A 27,960-nucleotide genomic window follows, 5' to 3' on the forward strand; every position below is an offset into this window, starting at 1 on the left:
TTTTCTGAATTTGGTTTTCTAGTATAAATCCCTGGCTTTTGTGGCCTCTGAAATTGCTTGAGGGATAGCATGGAAGGTGCTATTCCTAAAGAAGCATTGGAGTAATTTTCAAAAGTGAATCCAGCTGGCTGACCTGACAGATGCTCCATCCAAAGAATAGACAGTCATTTTGTCAAAAGCATGGAAATGTTTGTGACTAAGAGAATGGTACAATTTGTTACTTCCTCTCTCTCCCTTGTCAATGGGAACTAGTGACCAGGGAAATCTTGGTTACTTCAACTTAGTAATCAGTGAAGGTGTAGGGTGGTGTTATAGGTTGTTATGAAACACTGAACAAAGGGTAACAACTTATTAAAATTTGCTTGCAGAGTCACAATAGCTGTGAAACAGACCCACCAGCCTTTGCTGTTTACCCCAAATGATATCCTACTCCTTAAGAATTTGTCATGAAATAACTGGGACTTATCATCTGCACTGGTAAACCCATTTCACGGTGACCAGTTCTCTGGCTCTTGACCAGTCCTACAGGCACTCCTATCCTCTGTGGAGGCATTTCACAGACATCTTAAAACTTCAACATCTGTTCTAAACTTCTGTGGTCAGTGAAAGTCAAGGGCACCCCTAGTGGGCAAATCCATCTACAGGTGGCTGTGCTGGCTGGGATACGGGAGGCGCCTCACTGTTGAACTACTGGTAAAAACCGAGAGGGCACATATTTGCTTGTAGATTGCCAGTCTTGGGTGAGGCGCTGGAAAAGTGATATCCTGGAAACACACCTCACCAGCTGAGTGTGAGAAGATGGAACAGCTGCAGCTGACACCTTACTGCTGGAACCCTTTGCCCGGGCAGCCTTGGCGGTCTGAGGGATCCTGGCGTGTGGCCACTCCTCCAACACCCGCCGAGCGGTGGAGCCTGATGGGAAGGCTGTGTACGAGGGGAGGGGGGAGACAGGAGGAGGTGGCTTCCTCCTGACGCCATTTCCGAGGGGCTGAGATATATAAATGAGCCGGTTGCTGCAGTGCCCCATCTGGGATCACCAGCCAGGGCACTGGCGTAGACTCGCACGGTGCTGGTTTCCCCCCCAGCACCTCGCCCGGAGCCCGCACGCCGGGGACAGACTCAGCCCCTTTCTCCCTCCCTCCGTCCTGCCAGCACCATGAGCCGCCCAGGACTGCTCACCGTCCTGCTCCTGGCCGTGCCGGGTAAGTGGGGTCCGTGTGCCCCCCGCTCCCGGGACCCGCAGTCCGGAGCTCGGCGCTGCCCCCGCCCAGACCCGTTCCGGCGCGGCCCCTTCAGCACCGCGGGCAGAGACAGACCGACCCCTTCAGCACCGCGGACAGCGGCCGCCGCAAGGTCACTGACCGAGGGCCGCGCCGGGCCCTGCCTGCCCCACCGGACACTGCCAGCCTGGGGACCTTCCCTTCCCTTCCCTTCCCTTCCCTTCCCTTCCCTTCCCTTCCCTTCCCTTCCCTTCCCTTCCCTTCCCTTCCCTTCCCTTCCCTTCCCTTCCCTTCCCTTCCCTTCCCTTCCCTTCCCTTCCCTTCCCTTCCCTTCCCTTCCCTTCCCTTCCCTTCCCTTCCCTTCCCTTCCCTTCCCTTCCCTTCCCTTCCCTTCCCTTCCCTTCCCTTCCCTTCCCTTCCCTTCCCTTCCCTTCCCTTCCCTTCCCTTCCCTTCCCTTCCCTTCCCTTCCCTTCCCTTCCCTTCCCTTCCCTTCCCTTCCCTTCCCTTCCCTTCCCTTCCCTTCCCTTCCCTTCCCTTCCCTTCCCTTCCCTTCCCTTCCCTTCCCTTCCCTTCCCTTCCCTTCCCTTCCCTTCCCTTCCCTCTTCCTTTCCCTGGGGGAAAGCTGAGGGGGACACAATACACACACCCAGCTGGTCCACCCAGGGAGCACTTCTACCAGAGTGAGATGCCTCTCTTCTCCACTTCCATTTTTAGCAGGATAGGATTCCTCTGCTTGTCTCCCAGAGGAGGTGAATAACAAGCTCTCTTTTTTTCCCTACCCTCACCTTATAGCCATCTCCCTTCCTGTGACAAATGACATGAATAAAGGCGACACTAAGGTAAGGATGGGCCTATAGTGAAAGGGGTGAGTGAAGATGAAGGATGTGATGTTTAACCTCCACCTAGCTGGTTGGTTTTTACCTGCTCCTGCTGAAATACCCTGTAGGAAGCACCAGGGATTTGGATGACATCCTACAGCAGGATCCATCCACACTCCCTCCTACCAGCATTTACCCTTTGTGCATCTACTTCTGGGTACCTGGGAAGGAGGGAAGTGCCTCAGAATGTACCAGAGGGATCAAACAAGCTTCTCTAGAGAATGGTGGAGCTGGGGATGGAGGTTGGGTATAGCCCTCCCTAGTCCTCCTACTTCCAGTTTTTCAAAGCTCTCAACAGGAGGTGACTCAGGGGAGAGTGGGGGGAGATAGGATTTGGGAACAGGCATTGCTGGAACTCTGTGTGTTTGGGGGGGTGTATACATCTGTGCTTGTATGTGTGTGGTGTAGGTGTGCATGTTCCTGAAAAAATAGGCAACTGGCTACTCTCAGGTTGCTAATCCGTCTTCAGCTACTGCTCAGTCTGTCTGGATGGCCACGAGTAGTACTGGCCTTAGCTGACCTCTCCAGCCTTCTTTTATAGGCTTCCGTGCATACATCTGTGTCATACCTCTCTGACATTCATAGCTGCACTACGCAAGTGTGTGCACTCCCAATGGGCTTTTGGCACCTAAATGCTTGGATAGGTGTGCTTGCATGTGGTGATCTGTGACAGACCCCCCGTTCCTGATATTGTAATACCCATAGTCTTTCAGATTAACTGATCTCTTAGCTGCCCAAATTAAGACTTCTACAGCAATTAATGTCCAGAAAGGAAACTACAGCCCTTTCCCCCTTACTTCTTGAACCTTTTTGTTTCCTGAAATCTTCTAGCTACATAATGTTTTTTCCCAGGCAGCAGTAGGGGAGGGCACATTCATGTCACTCCCAGCCACAGGCTCCATTGTACAGTGTCTCTGCTCATTACCTACGGGGCAAGTTCCGTAAGAAACGCCTCCCCGTCTCCTGGCAGATGTGCCTGGGCCTGGAGAGCTGTTGCTTTGTTAAGACTTTTAGCCTGCTTAGCCCTTGCTGGGGCTGAGCCATGACCTATGAGCCACTGGGTGCCTGCTTCAGGCTGTGTGCTGCTAACTGAGAAAGGGACTTGGGGCAGGCACTTGCCCCTTCAACTGGCCATGCCAGAGTGGGAGGCTTTTTGAGCATCTGATAGGACAATCCATTAATTCCACAATTTTCCTTGTGCGATCCATTCCCAATATGTTCTATGTGTAAAACATGTCACTTTTGTGGAAGCTGGTGCAACTCCATGGAAATACTTCCACCAAGAAGGAATTCTTTCCCAAGCCTGCCCCCTCCCTGGGTGCTACACTGACACAGGCTCTAGCTGAATGCAAAGTCAGACCACAACTTTCTTTTGAATTTGCTGCAACTGGAAGGAGCAATTAGGGCTATTCTGCCTTCACCATCCTCTGAGACACAGCATTTCAGTGAAGGAACTCCTGGTTTCACAGGACAGATCAAGACAGGGATATCATCACGTGGGTACAGCAGTGAGCACCACAGCTCTTCCTACACACCATGCTCTGAGCCACCAGCATTTGTGGGTGGCTCAGGGCTGTGTAATGGGTAATCAGCACCTGCAGACATTTCCTGGGCAGCTCATCAGACTTTTCTTATGCCAAGGACTTTCCGTGGGGAGCTGAACACAATCAAAGCATTTACAATATCTCTGCTGTTTGCCCACTCTTGTGTTCAAAGGACAATTTTTCCCACTTACAACCATACATTTCAGAAGGGCCTGAGCATAACTGAGCTCAAACATGAAGTCTATCCTTGTAAGGACATGATCCTTTGGAGATTTCTGTGTAGAGACAGCATGAGCAGCTCTTAAGGATCTAGTTACATGCTCACAGTTAGAGGATAGCTATGGCAAAATTCCATTCTGAGTTTCTGCACTGGATTAATTACATTCATTTGAAAGGATCTCCTCCATTTCCTGATGCAGGCTGTTATTTCATGACCTTGTGAAGCCTCACTCTGCAAGACTTGCTCTTACAAAAAGTCAAGGAGAGTGCTGTGGAATGACTGCACCCTTCACTTCATTATGTTACAAAGTCCCTCCACAGAGTTGGCTGTATTTCTGTGGTGACTGATGTGTTTCTTTGTGTTCAGAAAAAGACCTTAAATCAGCTTAGAAGTCTTCAAAAAGCTTGTACAGAGTATTTTATTGGACCAGATTCTTATTTTTCATGCTGAGAAAGTCTTTACTTCTGAAGCTGCATTGAATACTGCAGCTCTAAGTGGCTCCAGAGGGTGCAAAATGTAGGAGGGAAGTATCAGAATCTGGGGTTTGTTCTATTTAATGGTAGAGTGAAGTGACTCGAAGTTATCTAAAATCAATATTAATGGATTGCTTGTGGCATAGGAGAATGATACCAGGGAAATTTGCCTGCTTTCGTTCTGTTAGATCTTTCCTGTAACATTTTTAATCCAGCAGGCAATCCCCTCAAACTGTGTAAGTAGTTTTAAGAGTTCAGCATTTTATGGCTGTGATCTGCAAAGGCAGAATTCTTCCCTTACACAGGGTGAAAATTTGCCCATTCCAGCTGGTCAATGAATGTATCCGATTGCTTCAATGAGCAACATTGTAGATGACTGGGAATTGCTGACTTGTGTTTAATTTCTACTGTAGCTGCATTGCTCTCCTCTCCTGAGAATGGTACCTTGTGAGGGAGGTCAGGGCTCTTAGGGCTGCCTGCAGAAATCATCAGGAAAAAGAGGTTCAGTGAGTGAATTTTTTTGCCCCCGAGGCTTACTCATATTCTTTTTTTCAATTTATCCTCTCTTTTTCCACAGGCATTTGTGAGCCCTGCATACTTTCTAGGCTGCTTTATAAATAATCATCCTTTTGAACTAAGCAGCCTGATTCCTGAACTACTAACTGGCACCAGACCGTCGTGAATGCCACTTTGTCTCCTCTGTGACTATTTGGGTCTACCACAACCACACGGCAGGGCTCCTGGTGGTGTGTCTCAGTGTGGTGAGGATGCCTTCACCCCTGCCAGAGGTGCCACCTTGCCTTTGCGCCTGTGACTGTCATTCTACCACACATGCAGCACTGAGTGATCTCTGTGGGATCAGTGGTGCTGCAGTTGCATGGGTGAAGAGCTAGGCCTGCAATCTCAGTACAGGTGACAAACTGGATAAATAATGCTTCTCATTTTACACTGAAGAAAGGGGCTGCTGGAGAGGGCAAGCCCAGAGTTCAAGTTGTCTGGGAAGCTTCCTCGGGCAGTTGCAAATTCTTCCAAGGAAATTGTGGGAACTTCCTTGCTTTCAGATGACCTGCCTCTGTGTACTGCTCTTTCAGTCTATAATAGATGGCTTGAACACTTAAGCACAAGGTCAAACATTTCTCCAGAGTCTCTTGTCCTTCTCTAGGGCTTGAGAGCAGTATTTCTCATCTGCGTTTGAAAGTACAATCTGCCTCACCTTGCCCTCCACGCCTGGCTGCAGTCTAGCTTGGGGCTCGAATAGCTTGCAGGATTTCAAGGTCACCTACTGAAGAGCTATGACCACTTGTTTCTCTCTACAATCTCCCACTGAGCCCTTTTATGAGATGTAGGTTGAAATATATTGACTTAAAAGAGGATGATTTTGAGCTTTCTATGTATATATCCAGATCCCTTTTAATCTCCTAATGTGCCCAGCTTCTGGAATGGGCTGGAGTCGTGATCCTCAGCTGAAGTGTGTGTCATGTTGAAGAAGCTCTTTGCATTGCCATGTGTCATTTGCTCACTTCTCAGTTGCAGGAGGTACCTTCTGTTCCTGCGTTAGGTAAAACAGGAACTGAACATCCAGTTCTGGCTCGACCAGAAAAGCAAGAAGATCTGTGCCATCATCTGCTGCATTTTAGCCTTGGTAACAAACAGATTTAGGAAAAAAAGACAAAAAAACCCCAGTGCTTTATTTTATGTTTTTGTCTTTTTCTAGGTGATGAAGTGCATTGTAGAGGTCATCTCTGATACTTTATCGAAGCCAAATCCCCTGCCGATCAGCGAGGAATGCCTAGAAACACTCAGAGGAGGTACAGACTCAGGTTTAATGCTGGGTATCAGCAAGAGCAGATCTGGCAAGCAGGGGCAGGTTCTGCCCTGACACATGCTCTAGCAGCTGACAAGGGGACCCCGTCACACTCACCTTTCTCATGGTCACCCCACCGGGCTGCACCGGGCCCCCAGATGCAGGGATGGAGCCTCTGATCGGCCCAGGCCATGCACCATGCTGGCACTGTGGCCAGGGAAGAGCTGGGTGACATGAAGCTGCCTAGTTTCCATGGGATCTTCCTGTCATCTTAACCACACGGTTAAGAGATGTGGCAGCAAATCTGGCCAAGGGAGAGAAAAGAGTAAACAAAGAGAAAAGTGGCATTTGGGGTTCTGATTTTTTTCCTGGGGGTGGGGGGGGGTTGTCTTTGATCACCTTCTGTACCAAGTCTCCCCTATTGCAGATGAACGAATCATTTCTATCCTTCGTCACCAAAATTTATTGAAGGAACTTCAGGAAATTGCTGCTCAAGGTACAGTGTCACTATAGTTATTTGAGAAGAGGAATTTCATCTGTTGTAGCCCCTTGCACAGTTTTGTTGTTTGGGTTTTTTTATATTTTACATTAATTTGACATCATATAAATGTGCCCAAGGAAATACAGTTCCAGGACTTTCAGTAGAGACTGGGTGAGTGGGGGCAGGAATTTTGATTATAATAATAACTCCAATATACATCTGATTATTTAAATGAATGTCAATGTAACTTGGTGGTGATGCAGAGTATAGGCATTTTGGGGTGGGAGAACCCTAAAAGGAAATATTGTAATTTAATTCAACAAATAACCACCAGCTCCCAAACTGGAATGAAAGGCAAGAAAACCTTCACTGTTTGTGCAGCAGGAGTCCAGCACTAAACCCAGGTGTGGCAGAAGGGAAGCCTCACTGAGCATCAAGTGGGACTTCCACCTAAAAGACCCCAGTGAAAACGTCCTTGAGCTAATGGGGATTTTTCTGTTGGTTTCCTTAGCTCAAATGCAAGTTTCTGTGTTTTGGAGAGGTGTAGGCTGCTCACCACAGGTCAGTGTGGGAGCAGCAGCAGCACAGAGCTGTGCAAAACAGTGTGCAGTGGGAAAAAGAACTATTCTCAGGTGCCTAGGTCCCCAGAGCTGATGTGTAGGTCCCGGGTAAGAGTACTTCAAAGCCAGTGCAGGTCCCTCTGCCCGGGTGGTCTGGTTGAGGCTGCAGCAGGGCTCTCCCCAGGCTGCAGGGAGAGCAGCTCCTGGCCTTCCCTCCTCCTTCTCCCTGAGGTAACTCAGCTGGCAGCCCTCTCTCACCACAGTGTCCCTGTACCCTGCTCCTGTGTGGCATGGCTGCCAGGGATGGCTGGAAAACAGTGCCACCAGACTCTTTCAGAACAGCGAAGCCACAGAGACAACAGGGAGAAGGGAGAGGAAAAATTCAGGAAGTCAGGATTGGGAGAGAGCCTTGTGCAACTCCCAAAGCCATGGTTTGGTCACTACCCACATGCCACTCATGAAGGGGCCAGCTGGGCTGTGACCACAGACAGGCTTCATGGGTGCTCTGATGATCCAGAAGGAAGACACCTGGGACTCTTCAGTGCACTGGGATGCTGCTGCTGCCCAGGCACACCAGGATTGTGGTGGGGAGTGCTCAGCTATCAGACAGGCTGTGCCATACAGCATGGAGTCCACGTGAAGGGACTCTTTTCACAGAGGTGCATCTTGGTCCACTCTTTCCTTGGCTTGAGCCCATCACACCATTTTGTCCTGGGGTAACATGAGCTCTAACTTACAGATCACAATGACTGGGGGTGGGAGAGTCATGTAGCCCAAGGGAAAAGCAAAGGTGTTTATCTTGGTCTCCTCTGTGCTGGATGCAGCTGGTCCTGCTCAGGCTGGAGACCCCACACCATCCAGCTCTGCTCAGTGTAGGGCTAAAGAGGGCTGGGCTGGCAGTGTTGGCTCTTGCCTTGGCATTAAGGCGTAGAAGCCGGGCATGAGCTGTGTTAGGCAGGACTTGCTTGGCTTGCAGATCCCATTATGTTGGGGCTGCCTGGGGAGCGCTGGTTGCCAGGACAGCTGCACTCTGACCTCCAGCTCGTGCTACCTTTGGACATCTTTCCCCAGGGTGTTACTTTTGTCAAGATGGCTCCATAATCCCAGAGATTAAGGTGTGGGGCCTTGAAGCCCTGGACTATCCTTGGAGTGGGAATGAATGCTGTTTCTTCCTCCCAGAGCCCTAGGGAAAGGGGCCCTCACAACCAGGCTGGAGGGCACAGGGGCTCTCGGTGCTCACCTCAACAGAAGTACATGGGCAGCATCTGGCAGGAGGCAATTTTTATCCTTCAGTGCTCCAATGCTTAAGTCTCTTGTTGGCCTCAGTGTGCTGCAGTTCAGCATCTCTTATTCCCCATCTCTCCATCAATATTAATTTTCCTAGCAACCTTGATTCTCTGTTTGTTCAGAGAGATTTTTCTTCCCTGCAGATGATGTTTTTGATGGTGGCTTTGTTACTGCAGTTGATTCATGTATCCTCCAGTCTCACTTCTTGCAGACAACCTTTGGCAGATTTGTCCATTGTAGAAAATATACATATAATTATAAAGGGCACAGAAGTATTTTCCTGCCTCTACTTTATGAAACACAGGAGGGGCTGTTGCCTTTCCCTACTTTCTGTTACTTGACACAGGTGCCAGTGAAAGAACTCGGCAGCAGAAGAAAAACAGAGGCTTCGAAGATGAACTTTCAGAAGTCCTTGAAAGTCAGAATGACAAGAACAAGCAGAGAGGTCAGTGTCAGCTCCCCCCCAGGAAATCCAGGTCAGGCTGTAAACAAGGATGTTCTTTCTAACAGCCTTGATATGTCCATCTGCTTCCCATTTAAGCATCTTCTTTGATGCTGCGCTGACACACAAGCAACTCGGTGTTTGCTTTGTTCTTATTTACTGGTTTAAACACCATGTAATTTCCGAGCTATAGTAACTGGTGATGCTCAATTTACCAAACTGATACTGATCTTTTCCACCCTGCTGCTAACACCATCACTTGCTCCTAATGCTTAAAATGAGTCACAGCCAGAGAAATCCCATACTGGAAGACTCAGTGGTATAGGCAAGAGCAATCTGGGTCTGCTCCTACTCCTACTTGTTTCCAGGCATCCAAGATAGTAGGTTATGGGTCTCTGAAGGCAAAATTGAACTTGGGATACACAGAGTGCACACACCCACATCTTGGAAAGACCACATTCAGCTGGGATTTGCCCTTGTCGCTGTGTTTACATGGCCTGACTAGAGACAGGCAGTGTAGCAGAAAGGAGGGTTTGGCCCCTTCCCTTTTCCACATCAGGAGGAGACGACGCCAATGTGGGGTGAGGTAATTTCTTATCCAGCAGCAGCACCCCCACAGAGGGTCTTGAGTGGGCTCTGGGGTGTGTGCCTGAGCCATGGCAGCACAGCGATTCTGTGATGGCAGCCCAAAGCTGCCCAAAGTGATGAGGAGCAATACCCCCGGGGGCTGCTGCTGCAGCCACAGCAGCCAAAAGCCAACAGAGAGGATAGGTGGCAGCAGGTCTCCCTCCCACCAGGGCATACCTGAACCTGTAGTTCAAAAAAAAAAACCTGTGTTTTTTTGAAACCGTGTGGAGTTTCTCCAGCGGTGTGGAGACTGCATGAAGATGAAGCGTGGCATGTTGGGCCATCCAGGCCCACAGGCAGTCCTGTGACACCAGTGCGGTGTCACTGGTGGTCACCAGTCCTGTGTGACCATCTCTCACATCCCCTCACCCCAGCACACTCCTCAGCCCTGCTTGTGGATGCACTCGCCTTTCCATACCCAACTGGCTTTTTCCGCTGCTCCTTAGTCCCCCATCTTTTCTTTTGCAAAGTGATTTCTATGGCTAATTATGTTAAAAGAGGCCAGTCTTTGACATGAGCAAGAGTGAATACCCAGCCCACAGTAAGCTCCTGCTGTGTAGCTGGTCTGCAGAAGCAGAGCTGGCCCCCCTCCCTCCAGCTTGCCTGCAAACAGTGCTGGCTGCCTCTTCACCCTGATGGGAGAAATAAGGACGCCATGGTAGCGCAGCATTCAGAGCAGGGAGACCTGTGAAAATGCCATATTACACTCCTAAATCATTTCATTTTACATGCAATCTGGTTTTATGTGGGGCAAGTTTGTTGCTGGCATCTCAAGAGATGGTGATGAGGACTGTGCCACAGCAAAGCACTTCGGCATATGTTTAACTTCAGCCTTGCGAGTCTCTCCAGGCGAGCAGGCACCAGTGAGAGCACCAGCTTGCTTGAGTGCAAGCATATGTTGAAGTGACTTGCAAGAGTATCCATGGACTGGTTAAGCAGATTGCTGAGTAGGGCTGAAGCTCCCTAAGAAACATACAGGCTTCACTGGTTGTGAAATGAGTTCTCAGGAGAGGTGTTGCTTCTTGCTCCTCTTTCTGCAGATGCGGCAGGGGAGAGCCCTGAAGAGGAGCAGCCCACAGGGTCCCTGGCTGAGCTGGCAGCACAGAAAACCCAGCAAAATAAAGATTCAAGAGAGGAGGGAAAAAACAGCCTGGAGGAGAGGGACCCCAGGCCAAGGGATGCCAACCCTGGAGAGAAGGAGGATCATGAGGAAGCAGAGAGTAACGAGATTGGGAACACAGAGGATGCCCAACGAGATGAAGCTTTGGACAACCACATCAGCAAAGACTTCAATGAGGATGAGCAGCGGCAGCAAGGGGATGAAGAGGAGCAGCCCAGAGGCCCCAGGGACAGCCTGGAGCTCGAGAATGAGGGAGAGCAGCCATCTAGGCAGGGCCAGAAGAAGAGCAAGGAGGTGACAGGGGAGCGTGTGGAGCGGGAGGATGACGGAGGAGATGATGCTGCAGAGGAGGACCCTACTGAAGCAGAGAGGTCACTTGATTTGGCTGAGGAGGACGAGGAGGCTGAGGAGATGCAGGGAGATGACAGTACGTATCCCAGACAACTGTACTGATACCTACCCAGGGTGAGCTGAGAGCACCGAGACAGATGGATAAGAGGCTTTAAAGCCTAAAAGTTCAGGCAGGCACTTACTGGGTTTACAGAAATACCCCAGCTGACAGCCACCCAGGCTCCCTCACAAACACCCGACCACATGGGCCCATGCACAGTGGGTAACACAGGCCCAGCAGCTGCCTCGCTGCCTGCTGCTCAGTTTTCATAGCACCTGGGGGCAACTGATTTCTTTTTCTTGAACTTCCTACATAGTTTTTGACTGCTGCCTCTAAGTCCTGATACTGACATGATGGAGTGAGAGTGGGTATTTCCAGAATCCTGGGAAAATGGGCCTAAGTCAGGAAACATACCTTGCATTGCCCCTGAAGGCTTGGTTCAAAGGTGGAGTGTAAGCAGGTTAACACTTGTGCTCACTGTTGTGTTTAATGCTCTTTCAGATAACGACGATGCTCTGGGATTTGGCAAAGATGGGCAGAGCTCTGAGGAGGAGGAGGAGGAAGAGCAGCCCCAGACACTGAGAGGAGGAAGGCATCGCCTGGAGGATGAGGGAATTCAGGGCGAGGAAGACACCTTCCAGCCCAGGGATGCCAAAAGCGAGGAGATGGAAGAGGAGTCCTCCAGGGAGTGGGAAGATTCCAAGAGGTGGAACAAAATGGATGAACTGGCCAAGCAGCTGACATCAAAGAAGCGCATGGAGGAAAATGATAGTGGGGAAGACCCAGACAGGTCCATGAAACTGGCATTTAGGTCTCACAAGTATGACTTCAGTAGTCCAGAGGAAGATGTGAGAAGGTCATGGAAGCATCACTCGAAGGAGGACAGCAGTGAAGGCTTCCCACTTGCTCCCATGCCTGAAGAAAAGAAGGATGAAGAAGGCAGTGCTAACAGGAGAACGGAGGTTGGTGTACATAGGCTTAAGAATAAATCCCACCCGGTTATTGGGAATCCAAACTGTGCTTGGAGATGTGGATGGTACCTTAGCATTACACAGCCAGCATCAGTTCTCTGTGATATTAAGGAGATGCTTGGTGACCTTTTAGTCATTCAGCCCTAGGTATTACTGAGATTTGCACCTGGCTGTGCCTTTAGTTTTTATCCTTGTTTTAGTGACTAGTGCAAAAGCATGCCCTGCCCCAGAGGGTCTTAAAAATGTGACAAGACTTTTGTGCTGGCCTTTGCTGGATGTGGTGACCAGAGCTATATCTGGAGCCTGGGGGTGGGTCTTGTGTCCGAAAGCTCCTCCAAGTCAAAGGGAATGCTTTCCCTGGCTCAGGGATGGAGTGAGTAGTGTCAGATTTCCTACAGAGGTAAACCAGGAATGCAGCCGTGGTGAGAGAGCTGAGGCATTGGTGTGGAAATGGTAGACAGATACGGAAATACATCTGAGTCAGGCTTGCAAAGTCAGAGACCTCCTTCCCTGGTACCTTGCATGATGCTGTGTAGTAGCTCAGCACCTCCCTGGGAGCCAGGAGTGGTGGTTTCACCTTTGTGCTGAGGCCCAGGTCCAGGCATGGATGTTTATTTTGGGGTAGTGCAGGGACCTGGACAGGGAAGCTGGGCATGGTCTCTGCAGATATTTGCTCTGGGACAAGCCACGATCAGGCACCTGGGAACAAACTGGGACAGCAGGTGAGTGAAGCCAGTTTGCTGCAGCTCTCTTGCCTCCAAAACACCCCTCTTGCCTTAGTTATGCACCAAAACCTTGCCCTAAGTTGCCCATCAGCATCCCCCAGCATCTCCAGTCGTGTTGGTTGAAAGCAAAGCCAAACGCCTCAGCCCTGAGCAGGGATGCAGGGGGTGCCTGCCAAGGAGGTGGGCACCTGCCCCATCTGCCTCCTCATCACTGCTCACCTCCCAGGTCTCTCCCCCAAGAAGCTGCTCCCGACTGGCCCCTGCCAGGGGCTCTGGTGTGCACCTTGCCTGCAAGGTGGTAGGCTCAGCCTCCAAACAGGGACTGGGAAGGAGGTTGCTGAGGCTGAAAAACCGCTATGTTTATAGTTGCAACAAAAGTTTTTTGGCTTGTTTTTTTAAACTGGATCAGGGCCTCTGGGCATCAGTGAGGAGGGGTCAGACCAGGCACCTGGCAGTGAGGGAAGGGAAGGCACAGAGGCTCCAGCTCAGCCTGCGGGGCCAGGCAGGAGCAAGCCAGGACACACAGGCACAGTGCGAGGCAGTGGCTTGGGTCTCACCTCTCCTCTCTGTAGCTGCTGTAGAGCATTTCAGCACAGCGCTATTTTCTCACTTTCTGGGGGCTCCAGTTGCAGCCAGAGCTCTCCTCCAGCAAGACATGCCTCAGCCGGCTGCTTCCTGACCTGCTTCAAACAAAATGCACTGGAACAGCTGCTTGGGCTCTGTGTGGCTCCCCTGGGCACTTGTAGGGACCCCGAACTGCTGGCATACTGCTGGCCAGAGCCTTCCCAGGGGCTGAGCCAAGGGCTCTGCAGAGGGGCAGAGCAATGTTTTCCCTGTTCAGCAAAATAGCTCAGGGATGAGAAAAATTAATTTTTTTTACATATTTTCTTTGTTTTTTTCACACCAGCCACATGCAGTGCAGGCTAGTGGCTCAGCATCAGCCTGCGCTTGGTGGCTGCTGCAGGCAGTGGCAAGGCTCTGCTCCCTCCACACAGGAGAGGAGCTGTCACCAGCTCTGTCAACAGGAAAAGGCATTTTTAGCACTGACAGCCCCAAGTTTGCTCCCGCAGAGCCTGCTGCTGCACTGGGCGAGCACATGATCTGCAGCAAGCCCCAGGTGATGGCAGCTGTGAGGGACAGACAGGGCTGGGGCTGGCAGCAAGACAGGGCCAGTTGCGTATGACCAGAGTTCAGGCAAAGCCACGCAGTTACAGATTTGAGTACCTGTGCTAAATAAAATAGCTTCAGGTGATGGCATAGGTACATAAGAGCCACTACAGAAAGGCTGCCAAGCGATGGCAGCTTGAGCATTTGAACTGATGTCTTCCTCATTCACTATTTTCCCAAATGGAAAAGACTCTTCCGGTACTGGAGGCCCATGTGGACACCCAGCACAGCATGGGGAGAGGGGACACCGCAGTCCTCTGCATGAGCAGGGCACATGCTGCACTTGCCACAGGTGGCAGGCAGCTGTGCCTGCCCCAGTTTGACACCACTGCCTTCATACAGCCACCTGCTGCCATTTGGCAGCCCTGCTCCAGCCCTGGCTGCCATCTCCCTCCAGCCCCACACTCTGGAAGGAGAGACAAGATCAGTTGGGGGCTGGCCTGCCCAGCAGTGGGGCTGGGGAAGGATGGTGGCTGCATGTCTTGTCCCCATCACCAGCTGCAGTGATTTAACATTAGGACAGGACTAATTAGTGTTGCGCACAGATATCTGTCCAGAGGGGAAAATGCAGAAGCGGGCTGGGGGGATGGGGCAAGATGTGACTGTCGCATGCCAGCACAGGCAACTAGCCCTGGGCAAGGCTTTCTATAGTTCTGGGGAGCGATGGCTGCCCACCCGCGACTGCTGACATGTGTCCCGGGCTTTCGTTGCAGGACCAGGAGCTGGAGAGCCTGGCCGCCATCGAGGCTGAGCTGGAGCGTGTTGCCCACAAGCTGCATGAGCTGAGGCGAGGCTGAGGGCCCCAGCCCTCCCCACGCAGGCGAAAGCCACCGCTGCCGCCCTCCTCTCTCCCTAACGCATTTTCCTTTCCTGATTAAAAAGCAATTAAGCCGGAGCAGAAGCATCGCGCCTAGGAAACCAACCTCGCTAGCACCCAGGCCTGCCTCCCTCGCCATAGTGTTGTGCCCATCACTGCTTCTTCACCTCATGCTCTGTCCACAGGGATGCCCACCCACCCGGCTGGGCACCGGTGGGCTCAAAGCGCAACCTACACATGTATTTTCTGTCTGGGTGGGGTTTTATTCCCTCTTTTTTTAAAAGACAAGACAGCTTTCTAGGAAGTTCTCCTTCCATCGGTAGTTTCACTGGGTAAAAAACTGCAATAACTTGTTATCTTTTGATTAAAAGCTGAGAACTCTGACTGTAATATATTCTATATAAAAAATTTATCTAAGGAAAAATAAAAGTGCAGTGAGTTCCTTTGCTTTGGCAGCTTCAGTCTTGGTTGTCAGCATGCTGCAGGGCTTGTATGGTTCTGGTGGAGAGGAGGGGGAATGGAGGCCTCCCCTCACCACAGACATGTTGTGGTGGCATTTCCCTCCTTCCTGAGACTCCAACACTGCTGCCTACCAAGGCCCAGCATCGGGCACACCTCCCTGAGGTCCTGAGCACTGAGGGGCTCTCCCTGCCTGCCTGGGACCCAGCAGTGTTGTACAGCCCAGCCCCGGCACTGGGTGTCCCAGATGCTTCGGTGAGATGTGGGTCAAATCCATTGTTCATCAATGATGGGAGAAAGCAGTTTAGAAGTTTAAACACTGGGGCAACACTTGACCAAGTCAAGCTACTTAAACAACACATGAGTAGGTTAAAAAATTAAAAACAATATAGGCTAGTCATGAAAAAAACTACTGGTCTATGTTCCCCCAGAGGTGAAGGCCAGTCCTGAGGGGATGCCCCTTCTGTGTGCTGGCTCGCAGGAACTGTGGTGGCCTGCTGGCACAGTGCTAACAGGCAGAACCTTCCCCACCCTTTGGGCTTCAGACCACACGCCAGCTGGAGGACTGGGTGATGCCTGGGCTGGGGAAGCTTGCCCCAAAAGTCTCTGAACACTGATCATATGATTTTAGACTTTCTATGTGTATCAGCAGGAGAGGAAAAGAGCATTCCACTGGCAGGCTGTATCCCACGCCCTAGTTCAAAGCTCAGTTGTCTCCCATCACCTGCAGCCCCCAGAACAGCTGAGATGCTCAGGAAACAGCTGCCAGGCTTTGAACTCAACATATTCCTTTATTCTGCTAAAAACATCAGCACTGTTGGCTGATGAGAGAATTGCACTGGAGGTGGTCATGCGGGGTCCCCTCAGCACAGGAGGCGCTGGGTGTCCAGAGCTGTCCTCCACCCACCACATGAGCTTCCCCAGGGAGGGCTGGAGGAGCTGCTGCATGGGCAGTGCCCCTCAGCCCCAGGCCTGGGCAGCCACACAGCGGCAGGAGGTGGCAGCTAGGACAAGGCCCAGCCCGAGAGCTGCCCTGGCACAGGATGCAAGCTGGAACCAGGCGCAGGGCGAGAGCCTGGCTGGGAAAAGTGTACCAGAGTGAGCTGCAAGTCTCCCAACCCCATCCTGAGGAGATCATGCTCTCATTAACCTTCAGGAAACCTGTGTAGGAACAGAAGTGAAACCAAAGCTGTTCCACAGAAACAGTACTAAAATATCAGTTGTTATGGAGTTAATCCAGCTGTGAAAGTCACATTTTACATACTGATCTTTATTTAAATTTTAATTTTAATATTGTATCTAGTTTCTCCTTTTTTTTTTTTGGTGGCACAGACTCTGCCAGTAGCATCACCCACAGAACCTCTTGCAAACTCAGATCTACATATCACAATAAATTCACAGAAATTTTCATCCACCCACCCCACCCCCACCAAAACAAAAAAAACCCCAAACCAAAAAACCAACCCCAAACCCAAGAAAACAAACAACCCACCGTAGAAACACAGCCACCTCCAAAGGAGTTAGACAAGTTTTTCCACAAAGGATGGCAGCAGCAGCTGCAAAAATCAAGAGGAAAAATAATGTTGCTTGATGGAGCTACTATAAATACTTTCTTAATTGGATATTCAAGTAATCACAAACATTTGGGACCCAAGGACTTCCTTCAAAGGCGAAGATGGAGTCCAAGGCCTGAGCACTGGGCTGGGAGGATGCCCCACCAGCTGGTAAATGCTGGCCCCTCCATTCAGCTCTACCTTTGCTCTATGGCACCTCTCACCTCACCACTGCAGGGCTTGGCCTTGGGGCTGACACCAAGCACTGATCCCCAGGCAGTGTTTACATCAGCGCCCTTGCTGAGAGTGTTTGTTGCTTAGCAAAATTTAATGCTGCCAGGTGAGATATCTCTCTCTCCTGCACTAGCCATAATAGGGTCCTGATTAAAAATCCTGCTAGGTTTTGAGAGATCAAGAATTCCCTATCCAGGATAGCAGACTTCCCACTAATGTTGAAAGACAAATCAAACCAAATCTTCCTGGTACAAGGAGGTCCAAAGTAACTGCAAACACTGCACTGGGGAAGGATGTGAAAATCAACTTCTCATGAAAATGGGCTTCCCCCAGGGAGCTGCTCACCTCACTACCCTATCCACCCACAAAGAGAAAGCAAAGTAGAACTTGTTATAAGGCATTTATTTTCATTATGTGGTTGGAAAGGGACAATTCGGTCTTCAGAACAATTACAGAAATAATGCCACAATACTTACTGCATATTGCTTTACTGTTGAAACCAAAACATTGTCCAAAACAGGTGCTCGGCAAATGGAAATGAATGTATTACCATTGAAATCAATGCTGTTAGATGAAAGCACCATCTTCTTTGTCAGATCTGATCAGTCATGCAATTGAAGACACCAAATAGCAAGTATTTTTGGTTTTTACAGTAAGCCATGATCTTTTAAGGGTTTATATAATTCTGTACAAATTGAAGTATAAAATGAGAATTATGTTTCAGAAACCATAGTGAACCGGGCTGAAGCGAATCATAAGACACAATTGTTAACACTGTACAGCTGGATCTGAACACAGATATTGATGAAATTGCGAAACCTAGCACACATATAAAATGGTCCCCAATATTCAGCCAATCTCAGGTGGGGAGCAGTGCTGGAGAGTGAAGGAGAACATCCAACACTATTCACACCCGGAGGGCCAGTTTTCTCAAAATTGTTGAGATCTCAAGGAATTACTGTTACTCCATTTTAAGAACGACTGCATTTTAGTATGTGGTTCTCACAAGGGTATACACAAGCTGTATCAAATACTGAATCAGAAATAAATAATAAAAGATACATCTAATACATCTTTTATTTTTAATATTTTTTTTACAGTACTGACTTTACAAGAAGATAAACAACTCATTTTTAGGGGCTGCTAACATCTGAAACAAAGAAGTCACTATTTTATACTCAACATATACTCAACCTTTTAATAACTTTATATATGTATATATGACTTTTCACACAAAAAATGTTAAAATAATTTATATCTAAAACTACTGTGTAAAGAACGAAGCAGGAAATAAAATGTGGGTTTCCTTAAAAAGGATGGAAGAGGAAGACCTGATTTTCATGAACTCCATTCACTGTTTCAGCTATTTCTGGAGTTTCAAGATATTTCCAGGCCATCAACAAAAACTTTCCAACACATTGGGAGCCCTCTGCAAACTCATGGCATGCTGGGCAAGGTCACCTGCTAATGAGCTCATGTGGCCCACAGGCATCTGCTAGCGTCATCCCCAGTGGATTCAGGGCAAGAAAGGTGGAGAGAAAGAAAACATCTCCCCAGACTGCTATTCAAAACCACTGGTATCACGATGTCCACTTGACCAGGATTTTACTGTCAAGCCCTACCTCTTCTCACCCTCCTTCTGCACCACAGATACAGGATGCTATCTTACAGTGGATTTTTATTTCCACAGGAAAACTGCCCCAGCAGCAGGGATGGACAACAGCCACCTGCATGCACACAGCAAGAACGATTCCCTTTGCTTGCTACAGATGCTACTGTGCTTGTGTTGCTGAGAAATTGCTCTAAAATTTCCATTTATACCTCGATGCTTTCAAAATTCAACCATCTTTAATAATTTTTGTGGCCATGTAAAGATGACAGAATCCATGGAGGATCTGAAACCCATCTGGTCAAAAGCTCAAGTGTTGATGGCCTGGATCCACACAGAGTGAACAGGGAAAGGAAAGGTAGTGAAGATGTGGAAAGTACTTTTCTGGAGGTTACATTCCTCTGAAATAGATACAAAAGCACTATTACAAATAAAATCAGCAATGTGATCTGCAACGGCATGTCCATTTATCTATGAAAGCAAGAGGAGATTATATTAAAGGAAATATTTTAATCTACACAAAGCATTTTCACATACTCCTAATTACAAAACACACAGTTGCAACACCATAAAGTAACTGTATACTGAATACAGAAATCAATACATCTCTTACTAAAAAGGAGAGAGGAAAAGAAAATCAGCAGGGTAATGCAAGTGAACTCCTGCAAGTGTGCACATGGGGAGACTGCTACAAACTCAAAATAGACTATTCACTAAAAAAACAAAATCCAAGATTTTCTGCACAGCTGTGGAAGGCAAGGCTGCAAGATAGTGTGAAAAAGCCTGACTCACTTGTCACTGCTGCCACGCAAAGACTTTGGGAAACCAGTGTTAGTCTAAGAATTGATAAGCCTGGATTTTTTTTTATTGGATGGAAACAGAAGCATTTTTCCTTTGTTTCGCTCTTTTTTGCCAGCCAATTCAATCAGCTCTGGCCCTGTTTATTCTGTTGCCTTTAGACTGTATCCTGCCTCTGTTATCTACCCACTACTCGACCTGGTTGTTCCCTGGCTGGATACAGCTTGCAGTTAATCTGGAAAACTTGAGGCTTTACCTTGAGCAATCCTTGTTACCTTGTGAAGCCTCAGGGTCAGGTTCTTAATTTGTAATCATCTCTAATGAAAACAAATTAAACTGGTGGTTTTCCATCTGCAGACCTCCTCTGCATAAACATTCCCATGTTGAGGATGGAGATCTTTAAACAGCTTTATCATTCCAACGGTGTGAATAGTATTAATAAAAATAGTGCATCCTATCTACCGCCCAGCCCCGTCAATCGGCTCCTACAGCACAAAGGTTGAATAGCCAGACCATAGTTAAATGAAGGCAAAACAGCATCAGCCCGTGGTAGTTCTGTGTTACACAAACCACAAGCATCAGCACTGACGCTCCTAGTTAGGCTGCATTTCTGCAGTTGGTTTTCACATAGTGATGGCGATGTTCTGGTACAGTCATTACAAACCCAAGCATAACACAGCAAAGTCAGCTAGAGGGGGAGGATGGTGATGGCTTTACATTGCAGGCAGTAATACCACCACTCAAGTTCTCTTTAGCAGGGAAAAATCTTCACCCACTGAAGTCGATCACAGTGGAAACCAGAGTCCCATCTCCTCCATCACGCTGACACAAAACCTGGAGAAATTCCAGTCAAGCTAGTGGTGTTCTTCTGGATTTCTAACAGTGAAGCAGAACAGAAATAGATCCCTAATAAGCTAACTGGTGACCACGAAATTTTAATGTAATTGCTCCCATCAACACGGCAGTAATCGCTATGCGTCTGAAAACACAGCAGAACCTTTTCTAACCCACAATAACAGAATTCAAACAGACATTATGGAAAATCTCGCTTGGATTGTCCGCAATTTTAAGAGCAAGGGCATTCTGGTATGGTCCAATGTTACTAGACTCCTCTACTTCTACAAAAAAAGACAAGACTAGAGAATATTAACTAACCCACTGTGAAGCTTATCTTAAACCAAAACTATCCTGACCTTATCAAATGAGGCAGCAATTCAGAAAAGCACTTTAGCACAGGCTTAATAACATATGCATGCTCGAATGTTTTGCAATAACTTATTTGTATGTCTGGATACTTGGTAAGTTACAGTTTTGGCTTTTAAAAATTGGTCTCCCGATTTGCCCCTGTGATTTAGCAACATTCTAGTATACGAGTCATAACAATAATTTCTGAAAGGAAATATAGTAGTACAGCAATTGCATGGTAATTTATGTGAAAACTCTATTGTAATGCCACATCACAACAGGTACCTACATATCTGCACCTGGTAAATTAAAGTGATACTGATACATTTGATAAATAAAAAATAAATTACAGACTATGGGAAAAATGTCACTGATCACACCAGTGACCTAAACTTGTTTTCTAGTTACTGCCAAGGTCTGGAGTAATATTTAAATATAGTATTTCTGCAAGCCTTCAGAGAATTACAAAATAAACTTCTAACAATCATTTGTAAACAAGTTTAAAATGCACAATTATATTTCAGTAGTTTATTTTGGAGAAATAAAGCAGTGCAAAATAGGCCAACCAAAACTCAGAAGGCAGCCAGGAAAATAAAATTCTTATTTGATGTTCTAACTAGGAAACAGCATACAGACATTTCCATTGGATCCAACACTCAGATTCATGTAAACATACTTAGTTTGAAAGATCTTGAGTTACTAACCCAGTTTTAACATCATTGCTTCTTCCCCACCACCCAATAAAAAACAAAAAACAAAAAAACCCCTAAGCCATTGTAATAAAGGAAGCAAAAGGTAAGTCTACAAACACTCCACCAGCTGGTTACAAGAAAGTACCATACAAAAATATGCACTGGCAAGTTCCTTCCTGAGGGTATCTTTTGTTACACATGTAACATAAAAACACTTTTTATTTTAAACAAACAAAAACAAACCTCAAACTGTAGATGTCAATTTTATTTCAGTCATGGCTTTACGAAAGGTTTGGTCTATCATGAATACATTTATAAACCCTTACCTATGTACATCTGACTCACTCACACCACGACCACCCAAGACCTGCAAGCTGCAGACAACGTGGGATCCAGCAGTCTCAAAGCATACAAGGGTTGTGAAGCGTGCCCAGCTCAGAACTAACCTGCAAGAGTCGAGGAAATGGGCTGCATTTATGTGCACCCTGGAATTTGACAGATACCACACGCGTAAGTTCCTTCCAGTCCCTACAGAAGTATCTTAAAGTTAGTAACCCCTCTAAAGATGGAATAATCTTCTCAAAATCATTCTCAAAAATCCTATCCCAGCTACAGTAAATTCCCAAGAAAGGCATTTTGGGAACAAACCTAATCTCTCCTAAGGGAAAATCATTGTTTACACAAAAGAACTGCTACACAACACTCTTCAAAACTTTTTCCCCTCCAGGACTGGTACCATCAGGTAGGGTGGTGACATCTTTTACACAGTTTACTCCTCTCTTCATGGTCTACCCGGGCTTTAAACTCTAGATCCTTTCCTTTTGAGCAGACATCTAACATATGATACTAAACAAACTGGTATTAAATGCTGCAGTGATGGATGCTTTACAAATACCTGCTATAGAAAGACAGAAATTCCCATATCTGCAAGCTAGGAGCTTAACTAAGGAAATTTTCTTAACACCACCCCTCTTAAATGTATTTTAGGGCTTATATGGGGAAGGGAAGGCCACTCTGTCCACCAAAATAGTGTTTCTGTTTTCAGCACTGACAGACTTGGATATTTCCAGTTTAGTGTTCAGAATTGGCAAAAGTTGAAGGAATTCTCAACAGCAGAAGATGCAATAGAGGTTGAACACTGTAGGTTTACTACGTATCTCAAGAGATACAATTTGGCTATGCTACCATTTACAAATAGTATAAAGCATTATTGTAAATTACCACACAGCCTCATCTGGCATCTTGCAACAAAATAATGTGGTCTCTAAGCTAGAGCTGTGGTGTGTACTTCTACCTCATACAAAGGTACACAATTCTGCTTATATTTAATTTGCAAGAGAAAAACAAAATGCAAAGTAGCATGGACCTGTTGAAGGAAGCAGCTGTGTTACCCCTTAGGATCTGCAGATCAGGTGTACTGCTCCAAGGAAAATGCGCGGCTCTGCCAGCCTTTTTGCAGAGCTGTCCTAGAGTCCTCACAAGTGCAATGGAGGGAGAATTAAATTCTCTGCTAAGAGATGAGCTGCTTCCATTAACTCTTCTAGGGTTCCACCACTAGCAGATGATTGAAAGGATATTTAATCTACTAAATCACTCAACCCAGCTATTGGCACCCTATCCGGACCACAACAGTGTCACTGTTGGCAAGTGTGGTTAGAAGCTGCTTTTGACTGAAGCAGTGAGGCCTGGGGGAAGAACTGCAATGCTGGAAGTTCTGCCCCCTGAACAACCAGTCTGCTCTGTCCTACTCAAAGTGCCACGGCTTCACAGCAAGCTACCTGTCAGCATCTTGACTGGTCAATGTTTCAAGAGATTTGGTTTAGTGATACTGAAGTTGTCCTAGCTTTCTTTTGCAATGGCCTACCTGGAAAAAGGGAATGGGGAATATTTTAGGCAAAAATCTCCAGCACTGTTACATTCAGACTCTGTATTTCAACATTATTATTTTCTTGATACCATGAGGTCCGATTTTAAAATGCTGGTCACCAGTGATTACAAAGAACAACAGAAATGAAAGAGCAAACCTCCCACAATGAAAGGACTAGTGTTAAAACCCACGTGTGTGTAAACTCACTACAGATTTGCAACTGGAATCTGATGAAATGGATCTGAATCACTTTCTCACTCTCCCCCCTTCAGTCCATTTCATCAGCAAATCAGGTTAAATCAAATGGAAGGTTTTTTTATTTTGTGTTTTTGTGTTGTGTTTTGTGTTGTTTTTTTTCATTTTTCGCAATTGTATTGTTACAGCCTGATCTGATTCTGGGACCACAATTTGTATCCCTGTGGCTTCTTCTCAGTCCGTGGCATTGGCAAGTTATTGAGAAGAAGCTTTTGTTGCCAACGTAGCAACGCAGTGCTGCTGGAAGCTGGGGGACACTGCCGAGTTGCAGCCTAGTCTCTGGTGTTGCAGTTTTACTGAGCTGTTGGTCTCGCTTTCCACAATCCACGAGGAGTCTTTTCCCATGACGCTGAGACAGCCTGTGCTAGCGCAGCATATCCGCTCGTCCATGATCCCGCTGGTCTGCTCTGCCAGGAGCTTGTTGCGGTTTAGCTGGGTCACCTCAGGTGCCTGACCCTGCAGGACAGCAGCTATGTGGTTCAAGAGATCTGTGAAAAATTCGGAAACACCCTCATACCCTGAAAAGAGGAAAAATGAAGGAGAGAAAAAAGGACAATTAAGTAATTTTCATAAGCTCTTTGAAAGGCTTCTACTAGTTTATTTCTTGGGCTGTCCTTGCCCTCCAAAAGTAAAAAGGCTTCTTCTCCATGACTTCATTTCGAGTGACTGCACAAGCAGGTTAGCATAAAGAATAAGAGAGACCCTTGCTACAAAAATACTTTTGTTCAATGAGAAGAACTATTATCATTCTCGATTTTCTGTTTCTTTTTCCTCCCAAGTATATATGTGTATATATAATTTTAGGCATATTCTATCATTTGTTGCCAAGTCCAGGTTTCTCCCTAAGTTACAAACTCTGTGGTATAATGATCTTTTCTGTCCTGTTTCCAGGTTTACTATGGAAAGTAGCTCCAACGCAGAGTTTCCTTGAGGCTCTGGACCCTCTCTAGAATTTGCCCAGCAATTTCCCAGTTAGGGAAACCTCAGAGGACAGCAGGGCTGACTTCATACCCTATAGAATAGGCAGCTTCCCACTGTGTAAGAAACAATGTGATGCTCATCTAACCTTGGCACTTAAAACATGTTCCCCGCTACGAGCAATGTCTGAAAAAACACTCAAGAGACAGTAAACATATATCAATGATAGAGTATTTGGTAGAAACATCAATCTTATTTCAGTACTGAAAACATCTTTCTGCATGTTCTGTTAAGCAATTCCAGACAATTTACAATGCAGAGTTTAACAACAAGTCTCCTGGTTAAAACAGTTGCTCAAATACCAGGAGACATGACATTTTTGGTGACACAAAGGGTGGCAGTAGGCGTACAGAGCTTCTGGCTCTATTTTAAACACTGTGGTACAGGCACAGTTTTATAATCGCATTCATTTTAAAATTGAACCAGACATGCAACATATCGGTACAATGTCTTGAAATGGATCTCAACTGCTACTGCACTACCTAAAATTGTCATCAATTTGATTTAGTATTTAGAGGTGACATATGACATTCAGTGTATTTAATGGGATAGGCTGATTGTTTTAAAATGTCTATAAAAGTATTCTGAAGGTGACCTGGTATTAATACAGGAGACTGAAGCAATAAATAACAGTTTAAAAGTCTCATGTGAAGAGCATTCATTCACACAGCAGCACATGAGCAGAACCAGAGACCACAAAGTAAATGCACATTTTAAAACACTTCTAGTGATGTGATCGCAGAGCAGAAGAGTCCATCAGATCTATAAATAATTCAAGTTTAATCTCCATTCTCTTGTAAAGACCAACTTCCTTAGGCATAAAAACCCAACTTCCTGAAAAACATAAAGTAAGAGGATAATTTCACCTTAAGATAAATGTGGTGATTTTATGGTGTATTTAAAACCCATATGTTAACCAATTAACTCTTATTTAGGCTGCTACATTGCTTTGAATTTTATTGCGCCTGGTCACAATTCTCCTAGATACTTAACAGGTCACACAAAACACCAGCAGCGTGAGACAACAGCTTCCAGTTTTCCTTTCTCAAAGACCTTTAAACAGATTCACCAAACAAATCAGCCATTTCAAAACATCAAGTTTCCCAGTGCCCCACACGATAATCCAGTGGTCGGCAGGGGGCAACTAGGACTCCTACGGCTGGTCATGGGAGCCAGAACAAGATCCCCACCTCTTTGACAGAGGTGCTCGTTACGCTTTCTTGCTTATGTAAAAGCCATGGGATTAGCCTTCAAATCTACTCAGAGTGCTTCAAACACCCTGGGAATAAGCCATCTCCATAGTAACAGCTTTAATATTCAGTGAGGAGATCCATAGTACCCTAGGGTGTTTCATGTCTGCTCACTGAAAACAAACCAGCCTTGTTTGAGGGCACCTGGCAAACTCACAAAGAAGTTGCTTTAAATATTTAATGGGAATGAGATGGCCAGTTATTCAGTCCTGAAATCAGCAAATGTTACAGTGTAAGGAAGCTGTATGTATCAGGCAGGCTTCCTCTGTGCAAGCCCTCTGCACACTGGGTAGAAAGGCCCAAGAAATTCTGCCTGGTCACTCAGAAGAAACTTCACACACCTGTAAAAAAGAAATACAAGGAATGGAGGAAGAGAACCAGGGTGTCTCAGTTGTTGAGCCACAGGATGCCTGGGGAAGGCTGCAAACTTTGTGGGTATTGCCTCTCTCTGTTCACTGGCTGCTGCTGCAGGCCTCTCAGAAAAGGCAATTGTGGGCCATCACTGTGCTGTGATGATAACAAAATCAAGAAGGGCAGATTAAATTACACCTTCAGAAACTACTGTCAATGAACTCAGGGTTCATGTCACACAAGGAAGCAGTGGGAGAATATAAGTTTTGCATGCTTCAAAGTACAAGTTGCATGAATCATGCTCCAGCAGGTACTATCCTAGCACTGCCCACTGAAACAATTTTGGAAATGCCTGTCTACAAGAGGCCTGAATCTTGCTATGTTGAAAACAGTCTCCAGAGTCCTCTGGCTGAGCATGGATAGGAAGGATGTCCACCCAGCAATGCATCTGAAAACAAGTACCTGCCCCCCTGAGCTTTGTGGAGTCAAGAAGTACCTACAAGCATTTTTAAGCTAGCATTAGAGATGCTATCTGCCTGATTTTTAGAAGACTCTCCCACATCTGGCACACTCTCTGCTTTTCTGCATTTTCCCCTGGGCAGAGAGGAATGGACAGCCCATGTCCTGCATTTGTGGCAGCATATTTACACACACAAAGTGCATGTTCAGATCTGATGCTTCCAGCTACCACATATATGCGCACAGAACCAGCAGTTCACCTGTACCGGTGACAGGCTGCAGAACAAGCTGCTGCTCGGGCTGGGTGAACTCAGCCACAGCCACAGGACAGCAGGCTATATGGAGCCTTTTCCCTCAGTTACCTGAGGTCAGACAAACTTAAAACCCACATGCTACGTGACTGTGCCTACAGTTAACTATCTCAGGTGGTAACCACTGCTAAACATAGTCCCAGTGGTTTTCCCATAGAACAGGAGCCACAATAGCCCTTTTAGACATTTATCTTTAAAATCTTTTTGAACAGTTGCTGGTGCTAATGGAGCAGATAACAGACTACATCCTCCTACAGGTACATCTGCTCTCAATTCTGATGTTAAACTAATCTCAAGATGATATCCATCAAGTGGCAGGTGCAAATGAACTTCAAGCCTGGTAAACAGAAAAGACAGCACACAAGGAAGCCAAGCCTCTGGGCAGCTGGACAAGGCTTTGGTCAGGCCTGGCCCCAAGCCATAGCTTGAGCTCCATGAAAGAGGCTGTGAATGCTCCTTAAAGGGCACCTCTTCCCCTCTCTTCCCCAAAGCAGTGGTGCAGATATAACGTAGCAGGTCCCTGAAGTGTCTAACTTGGCTCCAGTCTGGGTCTACCCTTGCAGGATAGGATGACTTGAGGAAGAGAAGCAAGGGAAAACCCCTTCCTGGGACTGCACTGAGTCAGGAACAGTGAGATCCCACTGCTGATGCAGCCCATCAGTGACTCTTCTGAGCAGGGCTGAATTTGAACTTCTCATTAGCAAGGTACTGGCTCCATCAGTAAAGCCAGCCTTTGAAGCTGCTGAGCCTTTAACCACAGTGGCCCTTGGAGGGAAATGCAGCTGCCTGGGCTGAACATGCTTTTGGGCAACAGAGTATTCTGTGTTGAGATGTAACTTTTCTTCTGTTGTATTTTACCCCGTTGCTTCTTCTCTGACCTCAGCAGCCCTTGAGAGCAGCTCATCTCTCTCAGTTCTACCCTTTACAAATCTGAAGGCAGTTTTGTCTACCCCCAGCCTTCTCTCTTCCATATGTCTGGTCCCTGCTGCTATCCTCTGGACCTTCTTCAACTGGTCTTCAACCTACCCCACAGTGATGAAGCCAGTAGCTACCTTCACTACCCACATGTTCATCACCAAAAAAATCCTGTGTGAAACACAATGTAGACCTGTGCATAAGAAGCTTCCCTGTGCTCTCAAACCTCCTGCAAGGACTAAAACACTCCATTAATTCAATGTCTCTTCAAAGACTAATTACTGTGCAGATTGCAACACAGGACTTGGGATGAATA

The 27,960-nt window shown here is 47.1% G+C and overlaps 2 protein-coding genes across 6 annotated transcripts in view; one reads left to right on the plus strand and one right to left on the minus strand.

The window, feature by feature from the left end:
- The first annotated feature begins 1,001 nt into the window (after window positions 1–1,001).
- Window positions 1,002–15,176, plus strand: CHGA (chromogranin A). Its single transcript, XM_074868643.1, has 8 exons — window positions 1,002–1,202; window positions 2,014–2,060; window positions 6,051–6,144; window positions 6,568–6,636; window positions 8,815–8,913; window positions 10,578–11,084; window positions 11,550–12,010; window positions 14,625–15,176. Exons 1-8 carry the CDS (start codon window positions 1,157–1,159, stop codon window positions 14,706–14,708), a joined length of 1,407 nt encoding a protein of 468 aa, XP_074724744.1. The 5' UTR covers window positions 1,002–1,156; the 3' UTR covers window positions 14,709–15,176.
- Window positions 15,177–21,487: 6,311 nt separating this feature from the next.
- The window catches only part of ITPK1 (inositol-tetrakisphosphate 1-kinase), a 156,521-nt gene continuing 150,048 nt past the window's right edge, over window positions 21,488–27,960 (minus strand). For all 5 annotated transcript variants that reach the window (XM_074868655.1, XM_074868656.1, XM_074868657.1 and 2 more), the window contains one exon: window positions 21,488–23,898. In XM_074868655.1, coding sequence (XP_074724756.1) covers window positions 23,576–23,898 — 323 coding nt within the window. In that variant the 3' untranslated portion in view covers window positions 21,488–23,575. The remainder of the gene's footprint in view (window positions 23,899–27,960) is intronic.

The sequence above is a fragment of the Strix uralensis genome, chromosome 4 (genome assembly GCF_047716275.1).
Source record: "Strix uralensis isolate ZFMK-TIS-50842 chromosome 4, bStrUra1, whole genome shotgun sequence".
NCBI classification, from domain to species: Eukaryota; Metazoa; Chordata; class Aves; order Strigiformes; family Strigidae; genus Strix; species Strix uralensis.